This window comes from Dermacentor variabilis, chromosome 8 (assembly GCF_050947875.1).
Source record: "Dermacentor variabilis isolate Ectoservices chromosome 8, ASM5094787v1, whole genome shotgun sequence".
Lineage (NCBI taxonomy): Eukaryota > Metazoa > Arthropoda > Arachnida > Ixodida > Ixodidae > Dermacentor > Dermacentor variabilis.
This window is the reverse complement of record NC_134575.1, coordinates 22,107,266-22,119,719: the sequence shown is the minus strand read 5'-3', so window position 1 is coordinate 22,119,719 and position 12,454 is coordinate 22,107,266. Positions and strand designations below refer to the sequence as shown.

At 45.5% G+C, this 12,454-nt stretch overlaps 1 protein-coding gene across 1 annotated transcript; it reads right to left on the bottom strand.

The window, feature by feature from the left end:
• Positions 1 to 306: 306 nt before the first annotated feature.
• On the bottom strand, positions 307 to 8,901 carry LOC142589803 (4-pyridoxate dehydrogenase-like). Its single transcript, XM_075701382.1, has 2 exons — positions 8,690 to 8,901; positions 307 to 476 (listed from the first exon to the last, which is right to left on the bottom strand). The coding sequence occupies exons 1-2, from the start codon at positions 8,899 to 8,901 to the stop codon at positions 320 to 322; spliced, it is 369 nt and encodes a 122-aa protein (XP_075557497.1). The 3' UTR covers positions 307 to 319.
• Between the last annotated feature and the right edge of the window lie 3,553 nt (positions 8,902 to 12,454).

Sequence of the window (12,454 nt, the reverse complement as noted above, 5' to 3'; positions counted from 1 at the left end):
TGTAGTGGTACAGCATGAGGTTCAAGTGCTCTTTTTTGCGCACCTGATAAACTAAGTGCGAATTGCCGGGCAGTTAAAAGATGACCTTGTTAAAGGCCTGTGAATCGCGGCATATTTTGGGAGGTGAAACGTCTTGATACGTTTGCTTCCAATAAAATGATTGTCGTGTAAGAGTTGCATTGGTCTTAGCAGCGCCATTCTCCATTCTCACGAAAATAAAAAAAGTATATATTTTAGAAGTAGCAGAAAAATTCGTAGAAAAACATTTATTTCCCTGGAAAGATATGCGCCTGTGCGATGTAATCATTGAGTAGGCGCGTTAACATCTTGTGTCCTCGGCTTGACTCTTTGCGTCCTGCAATATCATAGCCGACGCTTTAGCGGCGATCATCATGACGGCGGCATTCGTATTTCCAGTGACGATGGAAGGCATCACGGATGCGTCTACGACTCGTACTCCACTGACCTGTTTCACTCTGAAAAACACGCAAACGCAACTAGTATGAATATGTCATGCACAAATCACCTGCAACGCGATTCACATTGTTTGATATATGACAATCAGGACTAGCTGCTGTGTTAGATTACTGAATGGAATAAGATGCACGCCATCACCTTCATTTGGTACAAAATTTGTGGTCTATTAAAAGGACACTAGTCAAACATTTGCTGTTGTTCCTTTCTATTTTAATCACCTTTGCATTCTTTGTCCTAAGTGTTTCAAACGTCATCGGTGAGTAAATTTTATTTAGTTCTTTTCCCTCTACCTGTACATGCGAGTGGTGAAAATAAATAATAAAGAAAACGCAGGGAGATAAAGCAGACACAAATCTGGGTTCCTACTCTGCAATGGCGCAAGGAAAAAGAAAGTGAACGCAAATGAGCGGGAAATCGAGGAAGAATTCGAGCAAGTCATGGCGTCGTTCTGCTGTATCACGACAAGACATTAAAGTGATACTCATGTGTCGTATCCGAGAGGGGATCGGCCACATTTGAAGTGCTCGTAGTGCTTTCTTTCGGCTCACTTTTATGAATGAAGAGGCGTTAAACACGTTATTGATAAAGGGTCAGCTAAATATGCCTAAAACGGCAATACTTGGTCATCGTCATCCTCATTATCATTATCTGCATGGTTTATGTCCACTACAGGACGAAGGCCTCTCTTTGATATCTCCAATTACCCCGGTCACGCGTCAGCCAATTCCAAGTAGCGCCCGCGAATTTCCTAATTTCATCGCTCCACCTACACTTCTGCCCTACTCGACTGTGTTTCCCTTCTCTTGGCAATCATTCCATCACCCTAATGGTCCAACGGTTACCCAACCGGCACTTTAGATAATCTGCCCAGCTCCATTCTTTTTCTCTTGATGTCAATTAAAATATCGTCTATACCCGTTTCTTTTCTGATCCAAACCGCTCTCTTTCTGTCCCTTAACGTTATGCCCAGAAATATTCGTTCCATCGCTCTTTGCGTGGTCCATAATTTGTTCTCAAGCTTCTTCGTCATCCTCCATCTCTCTGCCCCATATGTCAGCACTGGTAAAATGCAGTGATTGTACACCTTCCTTTTCAATGATAATGGTAAGCTTGCAGTCTGGAGCTGACAATGTCGGCCGTACGCAATCCAACCCATTTTTATTATTGGTACCCCTTGGTCATTGTAAACGCCAAAATAAACAAAAATCGCACGAAAGCAGTCTAATTATGTGGAAGATCACAATTATTACCAAAAATACTGCAGTGGACCAAGTTATGGGTTTAGCTTGAACGGCTGAGAGGGAGAACTGCTAACTGCTATTTATTTGTCGTGTTTTCTTCATTTATATATTAGTGCTTGTCAGCTGGTGAGTTATAGCTTGTCGGGAGTGACAAAAACCTTGTTCACCAATTTTGTCTGGCAAGATTAGAGCAAGCAGTGCGTTCTCACAGCTGCCAAAGAGCCGCATCCTTACAACGTTCAGGTTATGCGTTTAAGTACATTTATTCTTCTGTTTGCTGTTTTTACGCTTGTTATCTTGTTGGTGGGAAGCTGTGCGTGTATAATGAACAGTTCTGAAGAATGATCATTTCATTGGTGATCTCAACAATTAGCAGTGCTTTATTACGGTAAAGATGGTTGTGCATCCTTAGTGTAGCTTTTAATTCGGCAACACCATCATTGCTAGAACTTACTGTTGCTTATCGCACTGAGAACGACCGGTCTTAGCTGTATTATTAAGATTTTTAGTGGCCCCACAAGTGAGCGTAACCAAGTATGTGGTGCAGCATTCTGGGGGGACTATAATTTTTTCAATCCTTAAGTAACGCTCCAATTTGTGTGATGGTGCAGGGCGAAAATCTTTATCCTCATTGATTGGATGTATGTCTACTAAGATCAACTGAAAAAGTACGTCGGACATACTCCCAAGAAAGTATATAAAAGGAGCCCGTTGAAGTACACTTCATGTTGGCGATATCGTCTTGCGTACCTTCAGACACTTCGTTGGGAATAAAGCTTAGCACATGGGTAGAACTGCGCTACAGCAGAGTCACCGTAAGTATTTTTTTGTGGAATACCGTGCCAACATACTGTTATTGAGTCAGTATCGCCATTCGCTTTCGGATAAGCATTACTGCTTGCGACTTGTGCCATCATTTAGTCCTCTCTTCATCACTTTCAAAGGCCACACGAGGGGCGTGTGTGCAGCGGTTCTCGAAACCGTCTTTGCCGGTAAATTTTACAGATTTTATGCGCCTTGCTTAGTCTAGCTGCAAGAATATTCTTATAAAAACATGAAACGTCGTCAAGCGTAAGTAAGCACTAGCCCTAGAGATGCATAACTAATTGCAGGATTGCACCGTAGTTCGGCACAGTGAGCTTCTGTAGAAGACAGTTCCCATTAATAGTGCCGATGTTTGCTCTCTGCCGCTGACGAACATCGTAGGCACTCTCAGCCTTATATATATATATATATATATATATATATATATATATATATATATATATATATATATATATGTATATATATGTCTTTTAGTTCCCAGGCTAGCAGTTCTCAAGAAATTTTTGCAGTTCACAAGGCCATAAAAGCCTCAGCAGAAGAGCACGCGGAAAGCCGTGACGATCGCGTCGTCTGCCAAGAGTCAAGACAAGTTTCACAGCTTTACCGCAGTGGCGCTGTTCGCAAGCGCGATGGTGGCGCCGTACAACGGCCGCCCCGTGCCAATACAATTGATCATTTCTTTTCTGCGTCCTCTGCGTAAAGGAAACTGGTGCTCGTGCATGTGCTCTGGACGCACCCTTGCTACATAATGTGAAAACTATTGTATTGGCTGGTGTTCAGTTTTTCCTATTTATTTGGTATTGTCGGCTGTTTCTTGACCGATCAACCGCTGTAGGTATGCACCATACCATGAAAATCATAATCACCGTTAACACGCTGTGTTTATCTGAAAGAGTCTATTAGCGTCGGCAAACTATGCACCACTTGCTTTTTCGCCAAGCTCCAATGCTAATCATCATCATAACTATTGCGCGGGAACGATCTTAAAATGTTAGATGGCTGTGGCACGATAGAGTTACCCCTGCAATTGTGGCCTAATGGAATACAAGTAAATATTTCTAATATGACAGCTCTAAAATGTTTCAAGGGGACAAGTTCATCCACCAACCTTACCCACGTGCCCTCTGTGGCTTTGGACTGTGTCCTGTGTACATCAAGCAAAGACGGGAGACCTTCAATGAACAGTTCTCGCAGAGTATGTGTGCTCATATCGGCGTAGCGCACTTGCAGTCTCGTCTTCCACATACTGTGAGGGCTGAGAACCATAATGAAATCCCACGGCATATGTCTATGTTAAAAAGTAAGAGGATACTTCCATATGGAATTATGAAGGTCCCCCTTGTTTTCCTTTTTTCCCGCTCCTAGCCAAACTCTGGATCCAAACAATCTATAGTAATGTGTTCCAGCATTTTGAGCGTTTTTTGCCGAGAATGCAGTAGGTTGTACATCGGACAAAGAAACGCTTTTTCTTTAACAACGTTATGACTGGTCATTTGCTGCCGTGCAATAAAACAGGAAAGACTTGACAGCTGATTTTACTAAAATACTTCTAACACTTTTAAAAACGTATTTTTCCTATACCTTCAGAGTATATATTCCTGCACATTGCGATTCACATAATAATACCTATCAGGTATTTATAACATCTCTTCCCAGCTACATCACTGAAGTAGTTCAAACGAAAACAAACTTCTGATATGCGGAAAGCAGATACTTGATAGGTCCCCACTTCCGATGACTTGAAGATACGACAAATTGTTGCAAAATACGCCCTATGCGCGCTTGTAATATAGTGTGCAAAAGATGAATCCCTGGATTCCTGAGAAATAGAAGAGTTGACAGCAGCTGTCGTAATACTAGGTTCGCTAATCGAAACTATTCACATTTTACTGGTATAAAGACATTTCTACGACCGCTACGTTCCTATTCTGAATCGTAAATAATTACTCGATGACCCAAAGAATTTCTTCTACATTTGTTCGCAGCATACACAAAGGCTTGAAGAGTGTAATAGAACGTTTACATACCAATTACAATCAGCCTCTCCTTATCCCTTTCATAGTTTACGAAAAGGCATTCGATTCAGCAAAGATACCTGCAGTCATTGATGCATTGCGAAGTCAAGGAGTGATACGGCGTACTTAAATACCTTAAAAATATCTACAGAGGTTCCACAACCACCTAAACTCTACACAAGAAAAGTTGGAAGATACCTATAAAGAAAGGGGTCATACAAAAAGACAATCTCTTCAATGCTATTCACTGCATGCTTGGAAGAAGTATTCAGGCTATTAAACTGGGAAGGGTTAGGAGTAAGGTTCGACGGCGAGTAGCTCAGGAACCTTCGGTTTGACTATGACATTGTTCTATTCAGAAACACTGCAGACGAGTTACGCCAAATGATTGAGGACCTTAACAGGGAGAGTGTAAGAGTGGGGTAGAAATTTATTATGCAGAAGACAAACATAATGATGAATAACCGGGCAAGGGAACAAGAGTTCAAGATCGCCAGTCAGCATTTAGAGCCTGTGAAGGAGTACGTTTAACTAGGTCAAATAATCATACACAACTCTGACCACGAGAAGGAAATTACCAAAAAAATAAAAATGGGTGGGATCGCATACGGCAGACATCGTGAGCTCCTCACTGGTAGCTTACCGTTACTATTGAAATAGAAGGTATACAATAAATGCGTTTTACCGAGGCTAGCATACCAGGCAGACACTTGGAGACTGACGAAGAAGCTTGCGAACAAGTTAAGGACCGCGCAAAAAGCAATAGAACGAAGAATGTTTGGCATAACTTTAAGACATAGAAAAAGGGCGGTTTGCATCACAGAGCAAGCAGGTATAAACAATATTCTAATTGACAATAAGAGAGAAAAATGGCGCGGGGCCGGCCATGTAATGCGCAGATTAGATAACCGTTGGACCATTAGGGTGACCGAATAGATACAAAGAGAAGGGAAGTGCAGTTGAGGACGGCAGAAGACGAGGTGGTGAGACGAAATTATGGGATTTGCGGGTGGTAGCTGGAATCGGTTGGCGCAGGACAGGGGTAATTGGAGATGCCAGGGAGAGGCCTTCGTCGTACAGTTGACATGAAATAGGATGATGAAAAAGAAGAAGAAGAAGAAGATGATGATGATGATGATGATGATGATGATGTGATTGTAGATGTGAGAAATAAAACAAAATTAGCACCGACGCGTAAGCGTATGGGGGCTATAGCTCACACGATGCTGTCGGCTCTCGGTGCGCCTGAACTCCTACACTGTTCTCTTCGCAGATCGTATTCAAGAGAGGGATCGCGAAGCCGTGCCATACGCAGCAGCCGTCGGAGTAGAACTCCCCCTTGCAAACATGTGCTTACTAAGTAAATTACCTAGCATGGTGTCAGCGCGCCGCACCGGCAAACATGAACACTTCACACTCGATGACCACCGACACGCGCTTTCAAAATGATGGCGTGAGGTTTCGCGGCAGCAGCAGCGAGTGAAACGACCTTCGTGCTGTCTTTCGCTTCAACGCAAACTGAGTGGAGAGAACACAGCGCCCGCAAAGCTACGAGCTGTCGGCCCACCCAGGCTGTGACCCCAAAGCAGATCGCTTTCAAGATAAAGCCCGCACGACCGCGCGCGTCCGAAGTATGACAACTCCGTCCTTCCTATCGCCCTTTACCATGCACGCGACGGAATACGGTGCGCGTCAACCCTTGCGCATGCGAGAATGAGCCGCCATCGCCGGGTGGAAGTCGCACGCTTTCCCTCGCACACACAGCGTAGGCTGCGCGAGGATGATCTTATCTCGAGCCAAACCCAATACGTCTATATCGCATACAAAGCGTGTAGCAACTGACAGAGTCGGTCAACCCGGAACGCCTCTGCCTCCCTTAGTTCTGCGCGATGATTCGCCTGGTTTCTGCTTACCGCTTCCCTAAACGTTACCTACAATTTCCTCTCGGTCGCGTAACCTTTTCGCATGCTCGCACACCTTCGTAATTAGCCCGGCGCGCAATTTTATCATCTCCAGACGCCTTACTAATTCGCTTCCATCGTGGCTTCAGACAGACGCCGTCGATTGCGCTAGCTGGCAAGTTACGCTCGCGCGTTAAGGAAAGGCGCAGCCCGATTCACAAATGGACCTTTCATTTGTTTTTCACCTAAGACACACCGACCAGGTAATGTTACAGTTTTTAGCCTTGTTCTATCATTACAGAATATCACTATTAAGCCTCTAAAAGCACGGCAGACGTTATTGCCGATATATTGTGAGATGCTATATGTGATATACTGCGACAGGACTCGCAGTGTAGAGTTGCCCATGAAGATCGAAAACAGTGAAGTATTCTACCTGCAGCGGTAGATCAACACCGCGAACATGTCCTTGAACTTTCGGGAGGCTGACTACGCGCCAACACTTCCTTTTTTTCCTCTGGCTATCTTGAAAGGCTCTTTCTGTGTAAAAAATTGCGATGTGGCTCACTGGGCCGTCCGCGCATCTGCATGCACAGCGCAACAATTTCCTTGATTTCGTTACGGAAATCCTTGAGACCGAATAAAATAAAGGGATCGGCAGCAAGGAGTCTCTCCGATTCCACGAAACACCTCAATCTGGCGCCACAAAAGAGAATCGTAAGCAGAGCACCAACCGCAAGAGCCGCCGTGAACCAGGATGACGTAGCCATCTTTGTTTATTTGGACACTGTTTCCCACAAAAGTAACGGATTCTGTAGTGGCCAATGAGCCAAGATTTCGAACACACTGCATCACTGTGAAGGCATGCAGGCTGGCCGTGCCAGCGAATACCATGCAGGATTACAAGGGCCAGCCTCATCATACGAAATGCAGTGACTTGTTTAATGCTCAATTATTTTCAATGTGTTAATAAACATTTAACATACATGTAAGAATTTTGATACTTGGATATGTGTCGCTTAATGTTTTCAGTATGTTTAATTTTGGACACTGCACGAAGAATACACATTTTCGCTTCAATTTTGAATGCAATACTAAAAAGGTCATGTGGATCTCACATCCTTTAGAAATCAATGCAAGCGAATCTTTCTGCGAAATTTGCGTTGATTTACTATAATTAGCAGTGATGTTGAAGGCGTCCGAGCATCGTGAGGGGATCTCGGATGTTACGTTGCGCGCCGCTTGTATGGCGTGTGTATGATACAACGAGACGTGTGGGATCGAGGCGTTTTTGCGTGCCATTATCCGCAACGTGCCAGAAATTTGGGCTGTCATTTTGCCTCACACTGCACATCGCATTGCATCGAAACGTCAAGTTGCTCAACTACCGCTTCCGTATTGTCGTCTTGACCCTGCGGTGCTTCAATGCAGCTTTACGTCTGCACGCCCTGCAGTTGTATGCGCAGACAGACCCCTCCCCCCCTTCGTGACTTCTATTTTTCATAAATAGCACAAACGTACCGTACGGTGCCTTGAATTCACATTTATACAGTTTATTCGCTACTGTCATTACTTCTACAAGTAGACTTTCCTTTATTGAAGAATACCTCAAACGATGGATGCTCTATAGCTGCGCCTTTCCCTTTTCTTCCGCAGTTCTCTCATTTATGCATGCTGCCCCATGCAAAGAGTGGCACGAAGCAGCTGGTTCCGTGACTGCATTTGCTTTGCCTACTCTCTCCCTGCTTTCTCTACTGTTGCAGGTACCTCGTATCAAGACTGTTGCCCGTGAACACAAAGGTAAGCCCTGCGGCTTCTGATATACTTTTGCGATAAAGAAGGGGAGTGCTTCCGAAATTACAGCCTTCTGGAGGTCATTGCATGACGTTAGGGGTCTGCAGAGGAGGATGCTCATAAAGCCCGCGTAATAGGCATGTTTATTGACGGCACCTCAACTCTATATCTACTCCATCCATCTACATACATCCGTTCTCAATCACTTACCAACTCAGCGTGCAAGACAGCAACAGCAGTAGTGAACAAGTCGAAGGACGAGGCAAAGAAACCTTAAGTTAAAAACTTTTCTTGGGATACACCGGCATGCTACTGGCTACTAATAAATAGCTAGTACATTTCGACCAGGTTACCCTTTACTTCACGGTTGCTATTATTTGTGACTGCTGGATTTGAAAGATGGCTATTAAAATAAGAAAACAAAACGTCCACTCACCTCAGCCTCTCATCAACGACTGAGCGTTCATGGTTGCCCATAGGGCACGTGCAGCAGACATGCTGGCCAGGAAACGCAGCTTCTTGGATGAAACACTTCACATATTCTTCGGTCCAAGGTGTGAACTTCTTACATTTTGGGAACACTCCCGGCCACAATTCCGCGCCGATGTTGTTCATGGCATCAGTCTCGAAAAGTTTCTTCACCTTCATGGTACCTGGGAACATGAATTTAAAATATTATATATATATATATATATATATATATATATATATATATATATATATATATATATATATATATATATGGTAGAGAAGCGCTGACAGTGTCCACTGCAGCGGCCCGCTACTGACGATGGCAATTCTTGCAGCATGGCGTATAGCGTCGTGCAAGTAACCTCAGAAGGAGTAGCCACACAGTTATTTTATCCTCAGACTTTCTCTTGCGCAACTCTGCTACAAAACAAAAAAAATCTACCCCACCACGGAGACATACATCAATTCCATCTGAGAAACGTATTTTCACACAAAAAGCCCTTTTTCCCATATGTCATATCATGTTATTGTATGTGGAAATTATGAGGAATACCGCATTTTTTCTGTACGCAATTTAATTGTCAACACACTTTTAGGATTGTTAAGGACGACAGAGCAGGTACAACACAAAAATATGCAGAAGTGGCTGCCTCGAACGTGCGTTTGCACTGCCCAAGAAAATTAACGGACAATATCTTCCCCCATTTATCGCTTTGTTTACTGTTTCTGCGGGAAAAATATACAAAAATATAGTAGGAACCATCAGTAACATTTATAATTTCCAATTCATCATTATATTTGGTCTATTGGCAGTATGTATCAATTGCAGTCATTAGGTTCCGCTTGTGTTAATAGGTGGAACCGATCAGGGAGCATAACCCTCGTTGACCGGACGTATGCTGATAACGAGGCAGCAAGCCGATATTTGCTAAATTTGCAAGGAGAGCCCGCCGCCGCGGTGCCGGCGGCGGGCTCTCCTTGCCCCCTAGCGCGTGATCCACGACTCTCCGCTCCTCCATGTCCGCGTCGCGTGGATGTACGGCTATCAGCCATGCATCTAGCTTCCCTGTTTGCGAGGGGTGTTCATCAGCGGCATTTGCATCATCCGGCAGTGCTTGCGCCTCGCTGTCCTTCTCCTGTCTCCACTCTTGCCCTATACCTCCCCTTACCTGGTGCAGTGCCGCTGCAGTGACTCGAAAGGCCATTACAGTGTTTCGTTCCCTTAGTCCACTACCCACCCCAACCTTGTGCGGCCACATTGAGGCATGTGTGTGAGTTAATGAGTGTGACCTCTACTCAATACCCATGTTCACCCGTTTCCTCATCCCACCTCACAAGAAACATTAAACAATAATTGCTAATCTCCCCCCTCTCCGCGGCGGTGACCCACTATAAGATGGCGCGATGGCGCGTCAGCGGAGTGCCGGCTTGATAGTGGGGGATCGCGGTGTGTGCTGCCCAATCCGAAACGCAGAACCACCTCCGTTGGACACTGCGTGTTCTGTATGCGGTTGCCCGTTGTTGAAATAAGGCAGCAGCTGTGCTCAAAGATCGCATTACCAAGAAGCAAAATCGTAAGCCATTTTTATGCAGATGATATCACGTTACGGAAAAGGGTCTCAAGCACCGGACCGCAAAAAACACGCCTACAGGTAGCAGTAGACAACATCAAGAGCTACTTGCAAAAATGCGACCTCCGCTCTGTTCCCGAGAAGTCAGAACACCTCGTCGTTAAATAAAGAACGAGAGACACACTACCCGGCTACGATGAACCCAATCTCAACGCCAACCTCAATAGAATGCCCATACCAAAACTGAAAACCTTACGATTTCTAGGGCTACACATCCATAAAGAGGGGTCCGGGGTGGCTCCCCTCCAGCAACTACAGCGAACGCTATCACTGCTCACACGTCTCGTCAGAAGACTTGCAAGCCATAGAAGTGGACTTGAAGAACAAGACACGCTGCGCGTGATGCAAGCACTCCTTACCAGTCGAATAATGCTCGGCACGCCCTATCTTGGGCTGAAAATTCAGAGGTAGAAATACGTAAGATTCAAATGAGCAAAGCCATCGAAATTGCCTTGGAGCTACCATTCACGCCTTCGACTACGATACTTCTCAAGATGGGCGTACACAACACCTGTCGAGAACTAGCTGAAGCTCATAAAGCCAGACAACTAGAACGACTGAAGCTCACGCCCACTGGAAGAACAGTGCTGCCACGGCTCAGCCATGGTGAAAGCTTTATAGCCACCACAGACCGAAAAGAAAGGATTCCTTGAAATATCCGTGAATCCTTGAGCATAGCACTAATTACACGCAACATGCACCCCATGTACCACAAGAAAAGAACACAAGCCCGAGTGGATGCCCTACGGCGAAGACACAGGCGAGATCCAGACGCCAGAAACACCGACGCAGCCTAATACCCGCAGAGGCGCTTACGCCCCGAACGTCGTAGATACTCACGGTAGACCTAGTGTCTGCCACAATCCACGCAGAATACCCTGAGACTGAAGGACAGATGGCGATCGTCCTAGCAACTACCACGTGCATGGACGAAGCTGTCGTATTTTCGGATTCTGAAGCACCTGTCAGGAACTACGCTAAGGGCCGCGTGTCTTCAGAAGCACTAAATATATTGAAGCATCGCAGCACTGTGATCCCCTCCGCCTGCGTGGCATGGCTTCCTGGGCACGAGGGGCTGGAGGGGAACGAAGCGGCACATGCCGCGGCCCGAGGTCTCACCTGCTGGGCTAACCCTTCCTACTCTCGAGATGCCCGGTCTGCGTCAGCAGGGACAGAGACCGTAGCCAAAACCTATTCAGCGATCGTTCAACGTCGCAGGGAACGCAGGGTGTGCCCACCACCTGACACGAAGCTCAACAAAGAAAGTACCACATTCAAATAACTACAGAGTAACACTTACACCCACGGCATACTCATGCATAGACTCTACATAACGCTACAAAGTTACCACTGCCCAATGTGCGGCGTACCGGCCACTTGGCACACCTGATCCTCGAGTGTCCATATAATCTACGAACAGATGCATCGCCTTCACCGAAAGACTAACGCCAGATAAGAAAGCGAAGACTTCATTGAAGCGTGAGTCGTCTCCGAAGCTCGTCTCCGAAGAAATGGAACAGCAACGACGCCTCGACTCGAGGGCAAAGGAGGCAGTGAAGGCCAGAGGGTTCCTGCAATGAGGTGTCCTCCCACCTAGAGTAGATATGGGGCTTACCCTGGGTTGTTTTTGAAAAATAAACGTTTGTTAGTCCTTCTCCTCCCCCTACTATACAGCATGCTATAACTGCTTCGCAGCCAGGGGGGGGGGGGGGGGCATGTCCAGGTAAGGCATTTCCTCAGCCTTCAGCCGTGTCTCACAAGGCAATTTTGCACGAATTTGTCTTGAATAAACCAAAGAAAGAAAGGTTGATACGATCTTAAGATGGATACATCCCTAAAGACAGCTATCTCGTGTGTTAACACTATGCGTCATCCCGCAACAAGCTAGGAAGAAATCGCGAAGTCAACCCGTTATTCCTTTCCACCTTGTACGTTTGTGTTAAGTCGTTCTTCGGCAAAGTTGCTCTCTTAGCATTGTGCGATGAAAGAAGTGTTTCACAAGAACGCCACCAAAAGAGCTCGTCCCTATTCCTTTGCCTGTATCTGTAGCCAGTGAAATAAAAACAATAAATTGGATGTTTAACATTACGGTCTGCGTG

What these genes read in the sequence shown, in the direction of transcription:
- LOC142589803 (XM_075701382.1), bottom strand. Translation starts at nt 8,901, where the DNA reads ATGAAGGTGAAGAAACTTTTCGAGACTGATGCCATGAACAACATCGGC. An exon ending in GTCGTTGATGAGAGGCTGAG is followed by an intron (nt 477 to 8,689) that starts GTGAGTGGACGT and finishes CGTGTTTTTCAG; the next exon opens with AGTGAAACAGGTCAGTGGAG.